The sequence below is a fragment of the Macaca mulatta genome, chromosome 2 (assembly GCF_049350105.2).
Source record: "Macaca mulatta isolate MMU2019108-1 chromosome 2, T2T-MMU8v2.0, whole genome shotgun sequence".
NCBI classification, from domain to species: Eukaryota; Metazoa; Chordata; class Mammalia; order Primates; family Cercopithecidae; genus Macaca; species Macaca mulatta.
The window spans coordinates 105,955,382-105,981,551 of record NC_133407.1 but is presented as its reverse complement, the minus strand read 5'-3'; the positions used below and the strand labels follow the sequence as shown (position 1 = coordinate 105,981,551).

At 35.2% G+C, this 26,170-nt stretch overlaps 1 protein-coding gene across 7 annotated transcripts in view; it reads right to left on the bottom strand.

Moving 5' to 3' along the window:
- The window catches only part of NKTR (natural killer cell triggering receptor), a 48,997-nt gene that overhangs the window by 17,028 nt on the left and 5,799 nt on the right, over positions 1-26,170 (bottom strand). For 4 of the 7 annotated variants that reach the window (XM_015131249.3, XM_015131246.3, XM_015131248.3 and 1 more), the window contains exons 3-8: positions 14,030-14,104; positions 12,553-12,660; positions 11,976-12,020; positions 10,169-10,256; positions 1,072-1,101; positions 341-486 (exon numbers count right to left, since the gene is read on the bottom strand). In XM_015131249.3, the coding sequence (XP_014986735.3) occupies positions 341-486; positions 1,072-1,101; positions 10,169-10,256; positions 11,976-12,020; positions 12,553-12,660; positions 14,030-14,104 (492 nt within the window). Of the gene's footprint in view, positions 1-340; positions 487-1,071; positions 1,102-4,416; positions 4,445-10,168; positions 10,257-11,643; positions 11,673-11,975; positions 12,021-12,552; positions 12,661-14,029; positions 14,105-26,170 lie in introns of those variants that run through there. The other 3 variants (XM_028843998.2, XM_077992242.1, XM_077992243.1) reach the window with 3 other exon arrangements.

Here is a 26,170-nt window from a genome sequence, read left to right as displayed (position 1 = left end):
GTTTGCTGTTGAGAACACACCATAGCGGGCCTAGGATATAAGCAATGAGACCAGTTAGGAGGCTACTGCTGCTGACAAGAGATTATAGGACAGAGGCAAGGTAAACAGTTACAACGCTACGGCAATAATCCAGACACAAAATACTGGTGGTCTGGATCAGGCTGGTGGCAAGGGAAGTAAGAAAAAGTACAAGATATACTAAAAGATTAAATGTGTAAGGTATGATTCAGAGGCACCAAGGGCTATTGCTATGCCACTAATTCCACTACTCAAATCTAGTTAGTCTTCAACAATGCTGTACCTGTGGCTCAGCTTCATCTACTGTCAAAACAGTTCTTACCATCTTTTATTGATTTTGTGGCAAGTACTCCACAGTCAATAACTCGCACATCTGCATATGGTCTGCTTGCAGCATCGGTTTTCAGATTTTCAATTTGTTCGATTACTTCAAAACCAGAAATAACCAGTCCAAAGACGACATGCACCCTGTCATAATGCAAATTCAAGAAACAATTGGTTTGATGATAATTAAGCTATAAACAGTAATCAAGACAATTAACTGTAATCAATGACATGTCCACAGACCTGAAAATAAAACCAAACTGTCTGTTGTAGGAAGCAACTAGAATGGAATGAGAAATTGAAATCTGCTTCATAAAAGGAAACCATTATGCAAACTGGGCTTCGGTTTTCTGCCTTTAATACAATGGTTCTTAACCATTTTAGGGTAAAGATTCTGTAACATTCAGCCTTCACTTGCACTTGGTAACTTTCCTTACAGGGACATCTCAAATTGTACTGCTTACTACCTGACCCATTTTGGAAAACAGAGAAAAAAAAAAAGAATTATATTGCTGAGAAGGCCATCCCTGAGCACAGATTAACTCCTTCAGTGACATGAGAGCCATGGGGTTTCAAAACGACTATATTCTGTGATTCTAAAGAATAGTTTGGCTATGAGATTAAGCCAGCCATTAAGAGGGCTCTCTTGAGGGCTCAACCATGGTCCACTCTCTTTTTATGGCTGGCCACCCAAACACTTCCCCAATGTAGTAAGAATGTAACTCTTACCCATCCAGGTGTGGAGCAGGCTTTGTGGTACTATGTAATAAACACCAACATAAAGATGATGTCAAACACGATGTGTTCAGGTGAAGAGAGCAGAAAGGTTTAAACACAGCATGTAGAGAACAAAGAAGTAAAGATAAAAAGATAGGGGAAAAAGTTAAACATGATATACATCTAACCTTAAAAACCCCAAAACAGCAATAGTAGCCATTTTACTAATTAAAAAAAACTCAAAATTATAATGAATTACAATCATCTCTATTAGATTATATATATGTATATATATGAAATCAGTTTGATTTGACTTATAGCCATAAATACACAGCATGAATACACATAAAAATTAAAGTTACTCTCAAATCCAAAACAACAAAACAAAATACTTTAAAAAAAAGCTCTCAAAATTTATCAGCATAATAAAATAAGAAAAGCACCTCTTATTTGCCCTATGGAAAGAAAGTGTGATTAACATTTGCCTCACACACTTAAATGTTTTCTTATTTGTTATTTCTCATACTGAGTCAGTGCACATTTTTAGGCAGGCAAGACAGAGGTAGGTCTTAGGAGTTCTGTTTCCAGAATTCCTACCCATCTTTCTTCACCCAAGGTGAAGCTCTGACACAGCAACTCTGAAAATGCGATAGGGAGAAAAGCTTCAATCTGCCATCCCTTCTGACAGCAAAGTAATGATGGATAACATTACAGACATTTTAAATTTCCATGGCCCAGAAAACACCCAACTGGCTTCTTCTACAGTCACCAACTGTCAGACAGTCACTCTTGGGAAGCCTACAGGGTACATTTGGTTAAGATATTTTGAACCCAAGCTAGTTTTCCCATAGCATTTTCACAGATCTTCACATTATATGAATTGCAGTAGAAAAAATTCAAAAGCAGATAATTAGACTCAGAATTATATACCACAAGCATCTTGATTTATAAGAATGAGAAACAGATATATAAGAGATAGAAAATTTGAAAGAGAAAAATATCACTAGATGTCAGGCCATGTTAAAGCAGTCAACTGTACTAGAAGCTCCCACATAAATTTTTGTATTCATTTTAAGGCAATTTTAAGACATGTAAGTGAACAAAACCCAGTTTTTAACCTTCGTAACAATGCTAAAAATATTTATTGTACAAGGATTTGTAACGCTTATACTTACATTAAGAATATTCAGTTCTGTAAGAGCACTACAGAATTTAATTTAAAAAAATTAAAATGTCAACTTAAGAAGTTCCAGAATTTCAAAGAAAATATCAAGTTTTAAAAGCACAAATCTCAAATATTCCTTAGAAGATTGAAAAGTGGAAATTCACGCCAATGTAATTATAAAAATAAAAACAGCCAGCAAAAAGAAAACAAAACAAAAACTATCTAGTGAATTAATGAGCCACTAGTGTTTAAACCATTAAACTAGCATCCAGAAACCACCTTGGATGGTAACTTCAAGATAGAAATGTGCTTTAATTATAAAACTTTACCAAAGTACACTAAAGACAAGAAATTTGTACAGAAGCTAGTGATTCTATTATATGAAAGATGTAAAGGGTGCTTTTATTTTTATTTATTTTGAGATGGAGTCTCACTCTGTTGCCCAGGCTGGAGTGCGATGGTGCGATCTCAGCTCACTCCAACCTCTGCCTCCCAGATTCAAGTGATTCTCCTGCCTCAGCCTACTGAGTAGATGGGATTACAGGCATGCGCCACCAGGCCCGGCTAATTTCTGTATTTTTAGTAGGACGGGATTTCACCATGTTGGCCAGGCTGGTCTCAAACTCCTGACCTCAGGTGATCTGCCTGCCTCAGCCTCTCAAAGTGCTGGGATTATAGGCGTGAGCCACCACGCCCAGCCAAGAGTGCTTTTAAAAAAGTAAATTTTTCTACAATGTAAGGGGTCAGCACCAAATATGTAGAAGTAAAAACAATGTATGGTTTCCAGATTAGATACACTCCTTCTCCTTCCTTGATCCTTTCTCCCGTAACTCACAGATCCTGTAGTATTGGGGAAAGCCTGCAAATTTTACTTAAAACATAAAGAGCCCAATTCAATTTGCCATCCTGGCTAACAGAAAGGCTGTAAAAACCACCTTATGGCAAACCTTTGGAGAAAATGGTGAAATAAAACATTCCAGAGTAACGTAGTGATGCAGCAACATACTACTTGAGATTCAATTTGAGGATGGAATAGCTATCTTTATGACATTCAAATTTAGTTTTTCGTTCAAATGAAAACTGCCAAGAATAGGCAAACTTGGTCCTTTATTGTAGTAGTGCAGAAAACAAATGAAGACAGGAATGACTCTTTCAAGGACAACTCAGCCTGCCCATGGTGCCTAAATCTGATGTGAATGATTTAAGTCCATTACTTGCATCTGCAACTCAAGATACAGAAATATAAGTTTGTACTTTAATTGGATTAAATTACATATTAAGAATACTAAAAATATTTAACAAAAAGAAGCCCTCTGGGGTTCTCAACCTACATTCCAGGAGTAGAAATCCCAATGTAAAGCAGGGTTACTGGCACTTGGCTAATACATGGATGAACAGAGGACATTAGCCAAAGAGGGTTACAAAAGGGCAGAGAGAACTAATATGCACAGTCCAGACTATTCAATTCTACTAAAAGAAGCAGAGAGTTCATCTCACTAACTCTTAATCTTTCAGAACTCTCAATGGAAAAAAAAATTGCATTGATCTTAAAAGCAGCTGTTTAAAGAGTTGTGCAATGGTGACACATGCTCAGTAAGTTAAGGTCAGAGGCTATGAAAAATGTTTAAAATTTATGTATGCTTATGAAAACATACCTAAAAAAGAAAAAACCACAAAGAACATTTCAAATTATAAAGCCTTTCAATATTTATGCATTTCTATTTTCTCTTTTACTTAGAGACAGTGATTTTTCAGTTTCCCCGATCCCTGAATCTACTTTAAAAAACATGTGTACAAGGTATTTAAGCCTTATAAATCCTAGAAATTGACAGTGTCACTGCTACTCCAAAACCAATCTATAGTTTTATACCGTTATCAGATAAGCTTTTGCCCTTATACAGAAATGACTAATTCCACACTGAAATGAGAACTAAAACCATACTATAAACTATAACCCCACTCCCCCAACAGAAGATGTATAGGAACTTGGTGGAAACGAGCCACTGAAGTTAAAATACAGTTCCCAGGATTAAACATGAAAAATAAAACGCACTTGTTTTACATGTACTGCTGCTATATAGATAAAGCAGAAAGTTTTTTTTTTTTCTTAAAATGTTTCAAGGCACATAACAACAGAATTAAAGAGATAAAGGCAAAGAAAGAGAGAGAGCCTTAGAGTAATGAGACATTACCTTTGGAGCGCACGGTGTAACACTCTTTCTGTAAATTTTACACAAAAATGGCAAGAAATAAATTGTAATACACTTTTAAGACAAGACTGAATCTATGTTTTAATATCAATATAACTTTGAAATTAAATATTTTCAAGTTTTATGCAGAGCAAGAAAGCTTTTTTAAATGGAGGGCTCTAAATTTTCTTTCATATGGGATATTTATATAGAGATGAATTATGCTTAAGAAAAGCATTGTGGCTAAGTGGGAATCTATTTAGATCCTTAATATTGTAACACAGAGTGCCAATAATAGCTATTAACATATTACATTTCCTTTCACAAATCCCAGAAATTAGCTAAGACAATATTTTCTCAAAAGAGAATAGTGCATCTTGAATACATACATAGATATAAAAAATCTGAATGCCCAGGAGCAGTTACTACCAGTTGAAAGCAAAAATTTCATTAGAAAAAAGTGAGTTAAGATCATCCAAAACAAAATTTCAAGGAACTTTTAACTAACTCACATCAAACAGTTAAAGAATCTTCCATGCTTCTACATTTGAAACCTTTGTTTGGTGACATACCACAACAGACTACTTTCAGAAGTTAACGAGCAAATGTATGGACCCTAGTTACTGTTCAGCAACATTAGATGCACATTGAAGTTAAGTCACTGAACATAATAATAAAGTAGCATAACTAACTACAATTTCAGGGACCTTCTCAGAGAATAAAAAGGCAAGAGAGATGAAAGCGTAAGTGCAGTCAAATCTTAGCCACCATATCTTCTTTTCCTGTCTAATCTCTGATTTTCCCCATTATGAAGAATTTTTTTCGGAGAACACACACTAATTTTTATCTGTATTTAAACAAATAAATCTATTACTACTCAGATCAAAATACTATTATACCATGAACAAAATGCTTTATAAGAGTCTTGAATGTAATAAATCTTGAAATATTTAAAAATAAGCTTATCATAAAGGCATTGACAACATGAATAAGTGTCAAAAAAGAACATAATGTTTGAAATAATGTGGAGTTTTCAATGAATGCTGCAAAAAAAACCAAATAAGTGACTGTAGGTGTAAAGTAGTATGGAAGAGGGAAATAAAGATAACTTCTGTCCACTTTAGCTTTTAACATGGGATGCTTTCCCTTCAACTCCTGAAACTATCATGCTGCCAGGGAAGAGGCACCAAATTGTACAGAATGACAACACTTGTATAAGGGTAATGGAAACTAACCAAGCCACTTGACAACGCTCTACCCATGTGTTCCAAAAGGCACCAAAATAGAAGTGCTTTCTAAAAATCAGCACTAATGTTAAGGTAATACACACCAAACATTACTAGATAAAAAATTTCTTCCACATTGCTAGTACATAAGTTACATAAACATTAAGTTATTAAGCCTGGATGTTAGGGATGACACTTGATATTCAGAGAATTTGGTTTATGGCTAAGTTTCACAAACATCTTAGCTCATGAAAAAATCTGAAGTTAACATATGAAGGTATTACCCCAAAAGAAAGGAAGGAAAAAGCTAGAACTTCTCAGGTTATTAACACTTACTAGCATTTCCTCTTACATAAATTTATGAATATGTGGGTAGAAAAAGCATTTCTACCCCGAATCTAGTTTTATTACCCAAAATGTCAACATAGCTTTACAAACCCCTTAAAACCAACCACTCCTCTACTCTCTTTGCTCCACTACTTTGCAGTAATCAGCACTCCTCTCCCATTTAGGTACTTGCAAGTCAGATTCTTAAATGACATTAAACATATTCTAAAACTCCTTATGCCCCGCCCCCCCCACTGCCCTATTTATGACTGCTAAAATGTAGCAAACATGTTTTGTTTAAAGTTCAAAGTTTGACTCTTCCACATTATCTTGTTTTCTTACATTGTTATAATTATTAATGACCACTGACAGTGGCCAGTGACAGGAACTGTTCTTGCAGGCTCTGCAGACCTACTCTACGGCTGTGCAGACTCATGATTTAACAGCAGCTGATGAAGAGACTTCTGTTGCTCTTGATTTAAGATGACCCCAATACTTTTTTAAGACATTTTTCAGACTAAAGAAAACTAGGCAATTATGACTATTTCCATTAGGCAAGACAATGTTTGCACACAAATCATTCCACACATTCAGAAACTTAGGACTACCCTACAAAACACCTTCTTCCTTTTACATCCATATTTTCATACCAATGTTTAAGAAAAACTAACTCAAGGTACATACAAAACTAAAATCAAGGTTTCCTGACAGCTATATTAGTGTCCTATGCCAAAAGTTACTTACTACAAAGCTATAAACTATTTACTTAATCTTTTTCATGACTATTTTATACAACATCTTTGTCTTTTTTATTAATGTATATAAAGACAATGACAATTACAGTCAGAATTAATAAGCTATCACTAACAGCAAAAGGGGAAAGAATGTTTCCCCAAATGTCATTTTGTTTTCCAGCAAAATGCTTGATGCTTCTAATCCTTAACTAAAATAAATTCAGAGCAGAGTGGTTAATAAAATTTTGAGCTTAAATAAGCTTAAATTTATAGTAAAGGCATTAATAATATGAATAAGTGTGCAGGATTCTTTTTCTAGCTATCAGTTTCTTCCAGATTATAAGTAAAATTTCTATAACCTGGACTTTACATGCTTTTTCAAGAATTTAGCATAATCTACAGAATGAAAAGGTTGGACTAGATAATCTCTAAATCCCTTTCCATTCTATGACTCTATATAATTCTAGTTTTTATTGTGGTTTCTTCCTATTCTTTAACCTAAAAAATAAATAAGAATACAAAGGACAAAATAAATGCCAAATTAACCTGGTAGCTTTAGTCCCAAGTCTTTGAATTCCTTCAAAAACGTTCAAAATAAAACCACTGTTTTCTTAGTGATTCAAGGGGATAGTGCCATATACCACTTCTTCCACATTTCTTGAGCAGTACTATTCCAAAAAGAATCAAGTTTTCTTCTATATAGACCCCCAAGAGCAAAATCATTATAACAAATACAGTAGTAGAAATAAAGTTACTGTAAAAATTACAAATAGATTTATAGAAGAAAATCTGATTTTCATTATGTATATAATTGTTCCAGCCAAAGAAAGCAATATAAGCAGAATTATGTTGAATAAAAATGACACATGCCTAAGGAAGGGGGAGTTTTTAAATGTGTAAGTAATGAAGACAGTAGTTTATGCACAAAACACAAGAATCCTTGAGGGATGTTTTGCAAATACCCACACTAACAGCACCAAATCTACTCCTTAGGAATTGCAGAGTAACAGATTCGTAACAAAAACTACAAAAACAATTTTGCAATGATGTATTAAAAATCCTTATTGAGCTCATAAAGCAGGAACTATAAAGACAGTTCTTTTTATTTTACCACCATTCTTACACTATCCTTTCTTTTTCAGATTCCAGAACTGACACTCAAGATGCCATATGAGGAGTTGTGGTAACAGGGTAAAAGGCAGGAGCCATCCTTTGGAAGCCATCAGCAAGCTCTGTGACCATCAGAGCTATTATCTGTGATCATATACATAACCTGAAGACAGCGTATCATATTTTAATACTTTCAACTCCAAAAGGCTTCGGGCTTGTAAAAACATAGTTTCAAAGATTTTTCTTTCATCAGCCACCATCTCCATTTTTACCTATCCTTCCCATAAATGCAAGTATATGTTTTAGTTCTGAAACATGAAAGTTAATTTGATTTTATCCTGCAACTCTTGAGAATTGATCTTTCTAGCCAGCATAAAGAAAGTATACAGACACAAAAATCTTTAGAAAAAATACAGGAGGATTAAATAGTCAATTACTTCCAAGATTGCTTACTCTTTTGCAAAGGGACTGCAAACCCCTTTCTAGAAGGAAATTTCAAAGTAAAAGTAAAAAATTTTCTTTCAATCAGAAGTTCACAGTGATTTCACTACCATCTAAAGTAAATTAACTTTGAAAATAAGTGTAAAAATTGTAATTGCAATTTATTGATTTAAAATTATTTGGCATTCCTCCTCAAAAATTGTAGTCCAATATAAAATTAGGCCATGAAGAAAACAGTAAAGGCCTTTACTAGATGTTCCTAGAAAATACGTAAGTACTAAATAAAATAAAAATAAGATGTTTTTGAAGGGAGAATTTCATATACTGAATTTTAATTAGTGTATGTTTAACGATAGCATTTTTAATGAGTTTTAACTCTAACATTTTATGAACAAGCTAATGTATATAACAATATCAAGAAGCTGCTGCTACTTGATAAATTTTAATTGTACTGATATAAAAAAGGAAATCTAAAAGAAACTTTAGAGCCCTCAAATGGTAGCTTCTTGACCAATGAATCATTATGTTTTTCATGTTCACAGTTCAGATAAGCTTAAAAATGGAAATGGGAAACCTCAACCAAAGGATAAACAATTTTTACATTAAGTTACTATTAAAAAGTCTTTCTGAAAATATTTCTTTCTGCTTTGTATTGGCTCTTAAGAAGGTTAAGAATAGAAAATCACTCTATTAAAGAAGAGTAATAACAAATAACCTATGGGATCAAAACAAGATAAGAGAACAACTGTTGTAGGTCTTTTACCTGTATAATTCTAAGCATAATCTTTTATCAGTTTTCCATTTTTAGGACATTCTTAGGAATAGAATGCCCCTTATCTGAACTTTATCAGATCATGTAGAAATATATTTTTCAGAAAAATTTAACATTTGAGTTTTATATGTCAGTAATATACTCCTTTAAAGACAGGGAAGCGCCATTCATATTCATTCAGAAAGATGACAAAGAAAATGTTTTCAATAAATCATTAATGAAATATTTCTCCAACATACATAGCACAACTGAGATTCACTTCCAATCAAAAACAATAACCCTCCTGCTGGACAGTTATCTTTCACATTTTATATGACAGAATTATGATAAAAATAGGTTTTGAAGCAGCTTTAGATAAGAATATAACTGAAAGTATGCCAAAGGATTTATTTAGAATTTTCAGATAAGAAAAAGATAAGTTTTTGATTGTGCAGTGCACATACATGTAAATATATTTGCTTTTTCAAAAGCAAATTTAGTATTCTTAAGTTTCCTGAGTGACAATCTCATAAATTTTGGTGGAAATGATAGCAACAATGGGTTATTTCAATTATGCATGGAGACCTCATAACATTTGAGTTTTCTAAAATGTGTGCTCAACAGCAGGTCACCTATCTCTACATAACATCAGAAAATAACAGTACCTCTCTCAAAATTGCCTCAAAGAGCAACAGTAAGAGAACAAAACAACCATGCAATGGTTTACTCAAACTGCTTTCCCTGCTGAGGGGGTACAATAACTGAATCCGCTACTATGAACAATTTTTACATGTTCATCAATAGTTTATATTCCAATCTAGTTTTGGTAAGTGAGCACTCAAATTTAACAGGGGCTTAAATATGCCATCATCTTTTTTGAAGAGTAATAGAGTAATCTTTAAAAAGAGTAATCTTTTTTGAAGATGATGGCATATTTTGAAAACAATGTGTAAATTTTAAGTTTTTTAAGTCCCATTCTTCCAATCCAGGATATATGCTGAATGCTGAGGCAGTTGTTAAGACGTTCTAAGTTTCAATGATATTAGAAATAATAAAAATAAAGCTGACAGAATTTTAGCATTAAACTTGGTTTAACTATACCATCTTTCTTATGAACAGCGCTTCTCTGTTTAAGAAAAGCTCATCTCTGAATTATGCCTACTCACATGAAAAACTGGGAACCATTGGTATGTTTCCCTCGATTTGCCATTGACAAAAGGAACGCTCTGTCATGTTTGAGAATAAAGTTTTCATCTGTTTGAAGAAAACACAAATTTGTCAGTCTCCAATTATAAGTCACTTTAAAGTAATGTTCAAGTAATAAATAGAAAGCAAAAGATGAAATTCCTCTTCTGGTCAGTACAGATAACTTGACTGAACACTCAGAAAAGAAAAATTTAAGCTAATCAAATAACAAAAGCATAAAAAGGCCAAAAGATACTAATTAAAGCCTTGAGGAAAAGAACATATATTTAATACTTTATACAAACAGCCTTAGAACAGTCACTTTTAGTAGTAATATACTTTGGCTAAATGATATTTAAATTATTAACTTTCAGGGAAAACTAGTAAAATTTTAGAAAAATCTCTAGCTTACTTCCTCCAAATTTCCAATTAGCTTGCCTAATGTACTATACATGGAAGAAGTTTAATAATCTTTTTAGGTGTTTAATTTTTATACAGTAAATTTATTATTCAACTGAATTGAAGCTAGACTACAAGACCAAAAAAATTATGTTATAGTAAGTTACAGGAACATATCTAAATTAAGTATGTGTATACTCAATTGTATCACAAAATTATCTAAGCAGGAAAGCCCTGTGAAACAAAAATTTAAATAGCAAAATACAATTTTAAGGTACAAAAGTATCTGCCACAGGGAACAACCACAAAGTGGCCTAAAGCATTAGTTTTAAATTGCTACGTAATAGAACCAGCTAAACAGCTGTTTCCTACTAGTTCAAAGGAAAAAAAATCTGTGATAAAGATCACTTAGAGTTATTTTAATTCCAGCAGGAATATCCTTGAAAACTAATTTAAATGTCCTTTTAACATTCATACAAACAAATCTTCTTCAGAACAAACAGAAACATAGAAAACTTTAAAAAGTGATTACCTTGGGAACAGGCTTCTGAAAAAGAGTAGTAATCCATTTTCCCCCAAAGGAAATATAAAAGACTATTATAACACTGAAGCTATTATAGCGTTAAAACCTAGTAATATTAGATTTCATTACAAACCTCTGCAACTGACTTTTCTAAGGCTTTTTGGGGCAAGTGCAATAGTTAGATTTATGCAGATGCTACTATTATAAGAATAAACACAGTCATAGTTCTAATATACAAAAGAAAACATACAAACCTTTGAAAAAGGAGGAAATTCAACTTTTATTCAAAGAAATTGCTTGGTTTAGGGGAAAAAAAACTCCACAACTAGACTCTTTTCCCTGATGTGAAATTAATAACCCATTGGGAAATGAAAAAAGATACAGAAGTATGTATGAAATAATACACAGAATTTTCCAAGTCTTCAAGCAATATAGAAATCCAGCCACAACCTGACCCAGACTGTCCATAAATTTATTAGGAAGGGTGCAAGGGAACAGAATTGGAGTTTGTGTTACTGAGCTTCGTTCTCTTACCTTTTCATTTTGCAAAAGACCACATTCTCTATAAACAAAAGAATATGTTGACAGTTTTAGGCAGGAAGATAGGAGTTTTCATGTATATAGTTGCCTAACCTCCATGCTGAAAGTCATGTTTAACCATAAAGTTAGCCTTAATTAATCTTGTCAATTAAAAATTATATATTACAATATAATTTATCCCCAAATTCATGCAAATAAAGTATTTTCATGCAGCATTAGTTTCATGCAAAAAGTGAACTATAAGTAAACCTCTTCTCATTAAAAGTATATGATCAAACTTGCTTTAATATCAGAACTGAAACAAAAGACGGTAAAATAAGCCTTACCTTTAAAATATCCACCATAAATTGATTCTCCACCTTTTCCATTACCTGCAAATAATGAGTTACATTAAGCCATAATGAACATTAAAAATATACTAACACATAAATCATTTTTGATAGCTTCAATTTGCTGAAGGAAACCTTGGAATGTTATAATTGCTGCAATAATCAAAATTCTCAAGAGTCCTCAATTAACTTCATCTTTAAAATATATGTCAAATCCCATTACAATAAATACCATAAAAAAAGCCATCTTCACAATCCACTTATTTCAAACAGTAACAACATCAAAAACATTCTAGAACAAAAGCAATCAGACAGTACTTTGGCATTCATTGTAAAGGAATTCACTAAGTAACTATAATATTAATAAACTGCATAAAAACAAGATAAAATTTCTTACGTGGTACTTTGCTTTTTCATACATTCTGGATCTATAATATTCACTCATCCAACAAGTACTCACTGACCACATTTTATATCATACTGTAATTGACACAATATTTAGAACTAAGAGTAATAATGAAATACTTTAGAAACTGATAGATGGAGTTATTAGGAACACAACTTTTAGCTCTACCTTCACTGAAGTCCCCACCCTGAATCATAAAGTTTTTAACCACACGATGGAACGTAGAACCTTTATAACATAACTTCTTCCCAGTTGTTTTCCCAAGGCCTTTCTCTCCTGGAAAAAAAAAAGAAATGAAATTTAATTATACATACATCCTTCCATAGAAAGAACAAACCAATTAATCCTGTGTCAAATCTTGCTGGGCACTGGAAGAGATATAAGAAGTAGATGACATGATAATTTAACATACACACATGCATGCAAACCAAAATAAATAATACAAAGCATCATGTAAATGTAAAATTGTGTGGTACAGACTCTACATGCTATAGGACCTAATATTAGACACACTTGTCACTCTAGTTAAAGAACGAGGTCAGGCACAGTGGCTCATGCCTGTAATCCCAACATTTTGGGAGGCCGAGGTAGGCAGATCACTTGAGGTCAGGAGTTTGAAACCAGCTTGGCCAACAGGGTGAAATCCTGCCTCTAAAACAAAAAAAACAAAAATTAGCCAGGTGTGGTGGCGCAGGCCTGTAGTCCCAGCTACTCAGGAGGCTGAGGCAGGAGAATCACTTGAATCTGGGAGGTGGAGGTTGTAGTGAGCTGAGATCACACCACTGCACTCCAGTCTGTTTTGGAGACAGAGTCAGATTCCGTCTCAAAATAAACAACAAAATTAAGGAGTTAGGGCAAAAATTGCGTATGTGTATCCAAGTAAGAATTTAAAATTTCAGTGTGTTCTAATTTTTATTTTATTTTATTTTTTTTGAGACGAAGTCTGGCTCTTGTCCCCCAGGCTGGAGTGCAATGGCGCAATCTCGGCTCACTGCAAGCTCTGCCTCCCGGGTTCAAGTGATTTTCTTGCCTCAGCCTCCCGAGTAGCTAGGATTACAGGCGCCTGCCACCACACCCAGCTAATTTTTGTAATTTTATTAGAGACAGGGTTTCACCACGTTGGCCAGGCTGGTCTTGAACTCCTGACCTCAGGTGATCCGCCTGCCTTGGCCTCCCAAAGTGCTGGAATTACAGGCTTGAGCCACCACGCCCGGCCAGTGTGTTCTAATTTTAAAGTAACATTATAGATGTTTCCCTCCCCATTTTTTCTATTTATTTAAAATTTATTGTAAAATTTGGAATACTAAATTTTTTCAAAGTAGTGAAATTCATAAAATTCCATCAAATCAGTTTTGAATGTGTGCTATTATTTTATAAACTAAAATGTATAGAGAAGATTCCATTACATAATGTAGATTCTTACTCTTTTTCATTTTTGAGATCATTCCTTTCTAATATCTTCCCCTTAAGAAATGCTTCCCTGATTTCATATAAAAGTCAGTGTAAGTAACTCTTTTTTTTTTTTTTTTTTAAATTCACAAAACTAATTTCACAAGTCCATTATAATTTCAGGAAAATATCTATTCTGTTCAGCAAGGTAAAACTGTAAGACACAGCTTCTCATCGGAAATAATAATTCACTTACCTGAGCACAAGCAAAGGAAGTTTTTGCATGTTTTTGGACATATGTCTGAGAAGAGCTGAAACATAATGCGACCAACTGAAATAAAATACATAGGGGAAAGAGTAGTAAGCAAGTTAAATATATCATTTTAATGGGAGAAAGAAACAGGGCTAACAAATTAGAAAGTCTATTTTTATAATTCATTTTAATTTGTTAAAAGATGTAATGGGAAAGCATTTAACTGGGTGATGCCTATGAACAAGAACACCACTTTATTTGTTATTGTTAAAATTTACATGCAGCCAAAGTGGTTCCAGCCCCAAAATTATAGGATTTTAAGTGTGTTTTAAAGGAACTTTGTATAATTAGATTCCTTGTAGTAGTATAGTCCCCTATCTGAACTATAATCTTCTTTAAAAATACTCTCAATAGTTGTTTGATTTATGCTTGGGCCCTTCCAGTGATGAGAGTACATCAACAGATAGTAATTCTGGCCAGTATTGTTAAAAAGAAAGGTCTCTGTCTCTTTATTTTCAGCTTTCTTCCTTTAAGCAAGAACTGTTAAGAGCCACCTTCCTGAATTGCACTAATCACACTTAAAATTCACATTTTAAGCTAGGCATGGTGGCTCACACCTATAATCCCAGCACTTTGGGAGGCTGAGGCAGGGAGGGTTGCCTGAGGTCAGAGTTTGAGACCAGTCTGGGTAACGCAGAAGAATCCATCTCTACAAAAAATTTCAAAAATTCACTGGGGAGGGTGGCACATGCCTGTAGTCCCAGCTACTGGGGAGGCTGAGGCAGGAGGTTCACTTGAGCCCAGAATTTCAAGGCTGCAATGAGCTATGACCATGCAGTGAGCTTTGATTGTGCCATTGCACTCTAGCCTAGGTGACAGAGCAAGACTTAAAACAATGCCTCCCATTCTATTCCCTGAGAGAGCAGAAACAGAAGAGGTTATGGTTCCCTACAACAAACACGAAATTACAAGGAAAAGTCTGTAACTTCAATTTAACTATGCCAGAGAAAAATGGTTCTCAAACTTTGGTCTCAGGGTTCTTCTAAACTCATTATTGAGCTTTTGTTTATCTGGTTCATATCTATTGCTATATACCATATTAAATGTTAAAACTCAGAAATGTTTAAAACAAGAATACACACGCACACGTTCCATTAGCTGTCAGGGCAGTGATATCATCACATATTAAAATATAATCTCTGGAAAACTTGACTGTATATTCACAAGAGAGCACAAAAGGTGAATCATAATCTATTACTATAAAAATAGTTGTGACTTTATGGACCTGTTGAAAGCATATCAATAAAATAAGAAATGCAGTTCTGATTTGCAATTAATAACTCTCGAGTTCCTTTTCCCTTTATTCTACAAGATCTTTTCCATTATAAACATTTTTATTTATTCAAAAGGACTTACAGAATAAATAAAAATTAACTGTGGACCAAGCATAAATTATGTTCAGAACAGATACAAAATGATTCTGTATCACTAAGATTGTAATTTATTCCTGGCCCTATTAGTCACTTCCTTTGAGGAGGAAACAATGATACTGCATTATAGACATCTTTAATGGGTAAAGCGGGATCATGTGAGAAGACCTTCCTGTGTCAACACTCTTAGCCTATAGCTTTAAAAGAGCCAAACTATAAAGCATTTTCAAAACTTTGTAGCTATTCTGAAAACCTAAGGGAATGAACAAAAAGACAGAAAGCAAGCAAAAAGGAGGACTCACGACTTGCAAGCAGGGAGCAATGTATCTAAAGTCATTTCAGAATTTTAAAAAAATACCTATAATATCAGTAATAGTAACTATCACCCTACTTATATAGCAACATTTTACCAGTATAATAATTGTATTTTCATCAGTCTTCATAAATCCCTGGGAAATGGCTTAGCTGGTGTCAAGTTCAAAATCATCCAGCTTTGTATACCAGAAAGACTTAGACCTTTGCAATCCCTGTAAGATGGCTACTTTTCAGGACAGAAGACATAATCCAAATAATCAAAACGTAGGGCTTTTCTTAGGACCACAGTAAATTCAACATCAGGTGTTTTTTGTTTTGTTTTTTTTTTTTTCAAAAACTTGTAATGCCTCAAAATGAAAGCTGGTCAAAGTTTCAAATGTTCTTAGTTTCTCCTTAACAGATGATTGGAAATTGTGTACCCTCCAGTAGTATAATACACTTGAAAACAGTTAAAATGTGATTACATTCCTATCCAATATTCAGAGAGGGACAGCTAACTAGAGTGGTTTAAAAAAAATAAAATAAATCTCGGCTGGGCACGGTGGCTCACGCCCATAATCCCAACACTTTGGGAGGCTGAGGCAGGCAGATCACCTGAGGTCAGCAGGTCAAGACCAGCCTGGCCAACATGGTGAAACCCCATCTCTACTAAAAATACAAAAATTAGCTAGGAGTGGTGGCAGGCGCCTGTAATACCAGCTACTCGGGAGGCTGAGGCAAGAGAATTGCTCGAACCTGGGAAGTGGAAGTTGCAGTGAGCCAAGATTGCGCCACTGCACTCCAGCCTGGGCGACAGAGCAAGATTCCCATCTCAAAAAAAAAAAAAAAAAAGAAAGAAAAAACAAATCTCACCTCTAATATCTTACCCTCTTCTAGCTTGGTGCAAAAAAAAAAGTCTTTTGCCCTCTGAACCTCATGGCACAAGGGATAGGGCAGAGGTTTTTATGTCCTCTATGGCATTATGTTGTTAAGAACAAGAGGAAAAATACAACAAAACTGAATTGTTTTCACTTCAATAACATGGTGCAAGGTTAAACACTGGCACACCAGAAAAATAATTTTAAAATCCTGAAAACACATATTAACCCAATCAGGTTTGCAAGGCATGACAAAGGCTGAACTATGGATATTCAGACATTAGTTGAGTCTACTTTCTTAAGTTAAAATGTTTGTATATATGCAATTTGAAGGGATTAAAAACAAAAAGGTCAAAAAAACCACAACAAAACAGCATTATGATTTCTACCTTTATAAAGAGGTAACCTAGTATTAATTTCCTTCAAATTAAATCCTGAGATTGAACACTACAGGATACAGACTAGCAAATACTAACTCGAACTGAAGCTCATTAGCAAGATTAACAGGTTTTCAACAAACATTTTTTACTGATGTGTATTATTTTATAGAAAACAGGCTACCATGTGATGATACTTTTATTTTGAAACTCAAAATAGACAATATTTTAAAGGTATGGTCTTTAAAGAAAAAAAAAGGCAATGTGGTTCATTAGTCTAGTTAGTAAATATTTTCGGTGATGGCAAGCATAAACTATGATTACAAAACATATTGAAGATAAAAAAAATTAAGCTGTAATTACAATAAAGAACAGACTGGAATGAATTTGCATAAGTCTCTCTGACTCCCAAACTGATGAGAAAAATGAGTTTGCCAGTAACCCCAACTCTGTAAAGAGTTAAGAACCCCTGCTGATCATGCCTCTTTGGAAACTAACTGCTGCTGACTGAATAAATAAGATCTAAGAAAAATTTATTACTCAACAAACACTACTTATAATTTAGTGGAATTTAGTAATCTTTTAGAATCAGTCAATACTGACTGGGCACACCTGTAATACCAGTGCTTTGGGAGGCAGAGACTGGAGGATCACTTGAAACCAGGAGTTCAAGAATCAGTCAATACTACTGATAATATTCTTATACATAGTTTTCGTCCACAGAATTAATGTTATGCCAATAAATACACAGCTCTATAATGATAAGACTAAAATCTACAGTTAGTGTAAGCATTAGTATGTTGCTTTTATACATGGTTAAGGACAAAAATGACACAAAGCAGGACTAGTTTCTAAATTTAATCCGAAAATACCAACATTCAGATCCTTAAAAATAAGACAGGGGAATAATATTAAGATTAATCAGGTAGTATCAACACATGTTAAGCTTTGGCTACAGACAGGAAAAGTCTATGCCATGGTGTAGATTCTAATTTGGCCACCAGATGAAAGGAATAAAATCACCAAGTACACAGATGGAATAAAATCAAACATCATCTTTCAATACTGTTCCTTGTTTTCAGAAATAGTTGCACTGGAATTGCAGAGTCAATGGTTTAAAAAGGAGACATGTATTACGTACACAGAAGATATGGTAGTTGGAAAAGTGAGCATCAAGTAGAAAAATGTTGCAGGGGTTGATATACTACAGAAGGCAAAGAGTAGCCCATAGAACAATTAATTACAAGCAAGGGTTGAGGAAAAGGGCAAAGGTTAAGAACAGATCACACTAGGTACGCAGAGAGCAAAATTTAGGAAGAAGATTAAGAAACAGGAGCAGCATTTCAATAACACTGGGCCATTTACTCAAATTTACTGAGATCTTACCCATATGTCAGGGAATCCAACAGCATTATATACTATTGTGCCTGAGTTTCAAGAAGAATATAGTGCCTGAGTTTCAAGAAGCTCACATCTTGGCTCGGAATGACACATGGAAATGCAGTTGCTACACAATATGATGAGACATAATTAGTATGAACTAAGGGCACTTATATAACCTAGGTCTGACTGATGTGTGTGAACACAGAGAGATAGAGACCATGACTGCTTTACTTACCACTATATTCCCCAGAGACTTGCGTAGTGCCTGGTACAGAGTTAGGTGCTCAAGAAGTATTTAATACTACTACTACTCAAAACAAAATTATTCAAAGACAGATTTACAAAATACACTTTCACAAATGAAGGAACACCCAAATATACAGATCAAAATTATTCACTACATACCAGGAAAACGTATGTAAGTGGAGCAACACCAAGATATCAATTAATAAAGTTATTTATTTTTGGAGATAAAAACGGAAAAAAAAGCTTCCTAGTATCCAGGCAGTAGAATCATATCGCTCACAAAGAAAAAAGAAAGAAGACCAGCTTCAGACACCTTACATTACAAACTGGAGACAACTGAGCATGGTCTACCATTTTTAAGGAATAATAGTCTGTGAAATAAGAATTCTATACCTAGCAAAAGAAATACAATTACATTTTATCCCAAAATATCTATTTGAATACACATCCCTGAGATATAAGTCAAAGAATTAATGAACGAGAACTAGTAGGAAGAGTGGCATTGGGCACTGAATCTTAATACCTTACAAAATTAAACCTAAATCACTATAATTATGGTTTTAAAATAAAAGGAAATGAGGCCAGATGTTAGAGCTGCCAGGTATGACAATGCAAACAGTGTTAATTATGGTTTTAAATGTTATCAGTATTAGGAAACAAAGTTATGTAATGGCAACATTTTTTTAAGTACCATCTAAAAATGTTCTTCCTTTGGAATAGGTAATGTTCTCATGACTCAAAAATCAGTGGAAAAAGGTACAGGATGAGAAGACTTGTTCCCACCCCTATCAACAGGTACTCACTTTCATTAATTTTCTGTGTATTTTTCCAGTTTCTTTTCATACACAAGCAAATATTGATATATTCTTATTTTTCTTCCTTTAAAAAACGGTAGATTATGCACACTGTATGGCACCTTGCTTTATTTACTTACTAACATACCATGAACTTTTCTTATGTCTGTGATATAAAAATAATCTATGTTATTTTATTTTTTAAGAGGCAGGGTCTCGCTCTGTCCCCCAGGTTGTAGTACAAAGGCACAACCTCTGCTCACTGCAGCCTCAACCTCCTGGGCTCAAGCAATCCTCCTGCCTCAGCCTCCTGAATAGGTGGGAACATAGGGGCATGCCACTATACTTGGCTAATTTTTGTATTTTTGTTGAGACAGGGTCTCACTATGTTGCCCAGGGTAAAAATAATTTCAACTGGAGAAAGGTAGTGGGGAATCAATAAAAACCAACAAGAAGGATTTGGACTGGTGAAAGAAAATACATATCCTCATACTTCATAGTGGGAATCAACAGGTAGACTTTCCTGAAGCAGACAGAGAGGAAATAAGGGTTTAAGCATACTTTTCTTTTCTTTTTTTTTTTTTTTTTGAGACAGAGTCTCACTCTGTCACCCAGGCTGGAGTGCAGTGGCACGATCTCGGCTCACTGCAATCTCCGCCTCCTGGGTTCAAGAGAGTCTCCTGCCTCAGCCTCCCGAGTAGCTGGGATTACAGGCACCTGCCTCTACGCCCAGCTAATTTTTTGTATTTTTAGTAGAGACGGGGTTTCACCATGTTGGCCAGGCTTGTCTTGAACTCCTAACCTTGTGATTTGTCTGCCTTGGCCTCCCAAAGTGCTGGGATTACAGGCGTGAGCCACTGCGCCCAGCCAAGGGTTTAAGCATACTTGAACAGGTATTCACCGGTAGAACTAACAAAATTTTACATCTTTCAAGCTTCTTTGGTGGGAGAGGCAGCAACCTAATAAAATATATAAAACAAAGGAAATAGCAAAAAAACAAGAAATACAAGACCAAAACAACTTAATTATTTAGTCACATGAAGCTTTTTCCATGACATGTCCATAAACACCCAGCTAAAGGTTTCCTGCAGATAGTACAAGCAAAAACTCAAAAGAGAATGTATTTACTGGCTCATGTAGTTATGACAAAGGATATTAGTGCAGATCAGAGAATCAAAGAGCCAAGATGTCAGGAAATGAGGCCAGATGTTAGAGCTGCCAGGTCTGACAATGCAAAAAGTGTTAAATACCACTTATTCATCCCAATCACTTCATATAGTCATAAATATTTTCATTAATGAATAAAGCTAAAGATAAATTAATCACTTAGGAAGGTAAAAGGAAGAATACCAAAATTTAGAAAAAAGAATTATAAGATAGTATGTAGAATAAAAAACAGGCCCAATAAAGAAACTAAAATGCTGCTAACTATCAAAAAGAGTGCTGCTATTAATTCTTCAGATACAGATGAATTACTTCTAATCTTCAAGTAACATTAAAGTGTAACGCCATATCAACTGTTCTAGAGCACAGCAAAAGATGAAGAGTTTAACTTTTTCGAAACAAAGTAAAATTGAAACCAAAGCCTGGGAGAGATGATATAAAACAAATTTAAAACCCCATATGCCAATCTCATTTTAAAAGAGACACTATTCAATATTAGGAAATCTAATATAGTTTATTGACATGAAGGAAAAATCCTATAAAAATCCCATGAGAGAGAAAAAAAAAAAACAAAACCCATGATAGAAACCAAAAGCCCACAGTGAAATTCAACATTCATATCTACTACAGAGATAAAATATATTTTAAAAAAGAAAAATACAAATTAGAAAAAAGAAATTCAACATTCATTCCTTTATATAACACGCATATTCTCAGACACCTTTCAAATCAACCATCAGCAGTATGTTTAATGGTGAAACACTCCTATAACATTAATTCCACTTAAGAAGAAACAAGTCAAAAGTAGTTGTTAGCATCACTACTGTTTAATGCTGTTTCAGAAATTCCAGTCAACGCAAGCTGGGCGTGGTGGCTCACGCCCATAATCCCAGCACTTTGGGAGGTTGAGGCAGGTGGATCACCTGAGGTCGGGAGTTCGAGACCAGCCTGACCAATATGGAGAAACCCTGTCTCTACTAAAAATACAAAATTAGCAGGTATGGTAGCACACTCCTGTAATCCCAGCTACTTGAAAGGCTGAGGCAGGAGAATCACTTGAAAGCGGAAGGCAGAGGTTGCGGTGAGCGGAGATTGTGCCATTTTGCGTTCCAGCCTGGGCAACAAGAGCAAAATTCCATCTCGAAAAAAAAAAAAAGGAAATTCTAGTCAATGTAAGTAGACAAGAGGACAATATGAGAGATTTACAAGTAAAAAAGAGCACATTTATCATCATTTGAAACGTTACACACCTAGAAAGTCCAAAAGAACCAACTGAAATACCAACAAATACTGAAGTTGTTGATATTGATATTACGACAAACAAAAACAAGTAGAAAAAAAATACAGTAAAAATCACATTCTCAAAAGCAACAAGAAACATTCTAACCACATAACCATAAGAGTATAGGATCTATAAAAACAAAACTCCAACTTTCAGAGGCATAATGCCAACCTGAATAAAGGGAGAGATACCTTGTTCTTGGACAAGACTCAAAATTGCAAATGTGCTCAATATTCTCGAGAGTAACCTATAATAACTTAATTGCAACCTTCAAAAATACCAGTGAGACTTCTGAGGGAACTTGACAAAATGATCCTAAAGGTTGTCTGAAAGAATAAATGTGCAATTCCCCTGCTTGAACTTTTGTTTTGAAATTTTCAAATCTACAAAGATGTTTTGCCATATTTATCCCTCTCTATACACACAATCTTCTGGAACAAACTGAAAGTTAAAGACACGGTGACACTTCACCCCTAATTATTAATACTTCAGCTTATACTCCTAAAGAATAAACATATTCTGCTACTTAAATCCAAAACCATTACTACACCCAAGGAATTTAATAGTGATTATCATCTACTCCATAATTGTGGCATAATATGAAATATTACATTTGACCTCTGTCCCCAGTTTCTAGCAGAGTGCTCCTAAAACTTGTAATTTTCTAAGTGATAGGACTGATAGCAGCATCTTTTGTTCTATTTGATTCCTCCCCCTCCCCCTCCTTCTCCTTCTCCTTCCTCCTCTTCTTTTTTTTTTTTTTTTTTGATGTAAGAGTCTTGCTCTATTGCCCAGGCAGGAGTTGCAGTGATTTCAGCTCACTGCAACCTCCACCTCCGAGGTTCAAGCAATTCTCCTGCCTCAGCCTCCTGAGTAGCTGTGATTACAGGTGCTTGCCACCATGCCCAGCTAATTTTTGTTACTTCTTTTTAGTGGAGTCAGTGTTTCACCATGTTGGCCAGTCTGGAACTCCTGACCTCAAGTGATCTGCCTGCCTCGGCCTCCCAAAGTGCTGGGATTACAGGCATGAGCCACCACAACCAGCCTACTATTTGATCTTTCTTTCAGATTCTTGACAGAGAACACTTAAATCCCTTAGCATTTGCATCCAAAGAAGAGACTCTTGGCAGACTCCTAGATAGCTTCATGATAGGGGCTGGTTGCCAGAAAAACCATGCCTTGGTTAGAGGTCTAGAACGTTCAGCCTCACTTTCCAACCTTCAGAGAGAGAAGAGGTGCTGGAGATTCACTTAATAACTGATCACACATACGCAATCATACACATGATGAAATAACTGACCATACATACATATGTTTTTAGCCACAAAACCCCCTAACTGGCAGGGTTTAGAGAGAGCTTCCAGACTGGAGAACACAATGAGTGAGGGTGGCACGTCCAGAAGGCCCATGCATCTCCCCACCCTCTGTACCTACCATACCTTGCCCTAGACATCTCTTCCATTTGGTTGTCCCTGAGTTATATCCTTTATAATAAACCAGTTATGGTAAGCAAATTGGCTTCCTAAGTTCTGTGAGCTGCTCTAGCAAATTACTGAAGCTGAGAACGGGGTTATAGGAATCCCTAATTTACAGCTGGTTGGTCAGAAGTAAGAGTGACTCAGAGGCTGGGCACAGTGGCTCATGGAGGCCGAGGTGGATGGATTACCTGAGGTCAGGAGTTTAGGACCAGCCTGGCCAACATGGTGAAACCCTGTATCTAATAAAAAATACAAAAATGAGCCGGGAGTGGTGGCAGGCGCCTATAATCCCAGCTACTTGGGAGGCTGAGGCACGAGAATCGCTTGAACTCAGGAGGCAGAGGTTGCAGTGAGCCAAGATTGCACCATTGCATTCCAGCCTGGATGACAAGAGCGAAACTCCGTCTCAAAAAGAAAAAAAAAAAAAAAAAGTGACTCAGGACTTGCGATTGGCATGCCCGCAGTGGGAGCAGTCTTGTGGAACTGATTTCTCTTAACAGGTGGAATATGACACTAACTCCAGGTAGATACTGTCCAGAATCAAATTGAACTGTTGGACACTTAGTTGGCTTTGAAGAATCTGTTACTGTGGGAAAAAACTCCTCATAATAGTCCATATTCAAATTTACCCAACTACCCCTACAATGCCCTTTCTGTTTTTTTCCCCTTTTCATTCTTTTTAACGGCTGAATGGAATTCTGTTGCTTGGCTGTACCAAATTTTACTCAACCAATCCTCAACTGATTAGCATTTGAGTTCCTTCTAGTTTACTGACAAATATACATCTATTTTTTAAAATCCAGGAACCTCATTCAAGCATTATATACCCATTTGGTTTTCATAGGTTGGCCTCTTTTAATGTAAAACAGTCTCCATCTCCCATCTTTTTTTTTTTTTTTTTTGGCACCCTATTAGAAAGCATGTCAGTTTGAACTGTTAAAGTACCTTTATAACTGAGATATTAGCCACATCTTAGTTGTAAAGGAATTTTCCTCCATTTTAAATTAATAATCTGTTGGATGATACTTCGCACACAGCACAACTTTTCACCTGTGGTTTGGCCACTGATGACTACTTTCTGAACCAGTTATAACCCTGGGGGTTGCAAAATGATGATTTTTCTGATTCCATCAATTCTTCTGTATCTATCAAACTTGAATCTTTCTGTTAAGAGCTGCACGCACCCACCCCATGTCAAGAGCAACACAGTATCAAGAGAAAAAGGGGCCTGGATCCCTCACATGGACAGCCCTGATCTGCTGAGTCTGAGTCCTGTGTGACAGAAAAGCAAAACTTTTTTATTGTTTTAAGTATTGTTATTTAACCTTTATGTTAGAACCAATCTTAACATTTAGCCTAACTAGTACAAGGTATCTTCACATGAGGGTAAACTATACAATCACTAAAAGTGATTACATATCAGAGGTCTGAGGTGGGAGGATCACTTGAGGCCAGGAGTTTGAGGCTACACCACACTATGATCTTGCCTGTGAATAGCCACAGTACTCCAGCAGGAGCAACACAGTGATACTCTGTCTCTAAAGAAAAAGTAAAAGGAAATTTTTTTTTAGGGATAGTATCTCACTATGTTGCCCAGGCTGGTTGGTTTCTAACTCCTATGCTCAAGCAATCCTCCTGCCTTGGCCTCCCAAAGGCCAAGGCAGGAGCCACTGTGCCTGGCCAAGAAAAAAATAAAAATTTGAAATAAAAGTAAAGATAAAATATTTAAAAATGTTAAAAAGTGATTAAAGATTAATTGGTATTTAATAAAATAAACATTGCTGAATTAAGAATCAGGCTTCAATTCTTTGTACAAGTATACATACATAGTTAAGGAGTGAAAGCAGGAATTCAGGATTTCACTCTACAGCACTAAGTCTCTTGGACTTTAAGATACAGTCTCTGGGAACAAAAGGGACCAAAATCAAAGTTCTACCTGCACAATACCTACAAAATCAAAGTTCTACCTGCACAATACCTAAGTATGAAAGCCCCTTAACTCAACTTAGTGTCCATACTCCTGCACATGCAATGCTTAAAGCAACTTTTAAAAAAAAAGTCAGATACTGTGCTATATATACTTAACAAATACAGACTGCTCCGTAAGAACAGTGATAGATTTTTAAGAAACATTGCATTATCGAAAATCACACAAAAAAAACAACTGTTTCCATAGAAAAATGGAACTGTGGGGGACAAGGGAGTTTCTAGTTGCAGTAAAAATATTTTTTTCTTTAGGAGTATCAATAATAAATTTTAGCTATTAAGAGGACATTATAAAATCTAAACATCATTGAGGAAACCCTACAACTGACCACACCTCATTTCTGCCTCCATTCCCAGCACCATCATTAGCATAGTGGCCTTCAAATCAGTTAGGACAAACAAGAATGACTCAGAGCAGCAGTGCTATGCAACTGCTCTTCTCTCCCACGCCACTCTTCACCACCTGCTTATCCGATTGTTATACCAAACAGCAGTGTGCCTAATTAAAATTGTGCTCCTTAATCCACCCTATTAGAGTAAGTTCATGTTACAAAAACACAATCTATAAGATGACATTATTTAATTACTCTGCTCAACAATCTTATTATGTAAGCACTATTACACTGGAGTCCTATTATTAGGTTAATAATAGAACTAATAGCTTAATGAGCATATACAGCGCAAGTCATTTACATTTCAGGCCACTGCATCTAGTCACTCTACTCATGAGCTTATGACCTAGGGTGACCTTGAGAGAGGAGATGCATTTCTCCTACTCCCTCAGTACAAACCAGATCCCACATGCTTCTCTTAAAGTAAGAGTTATTTTGAA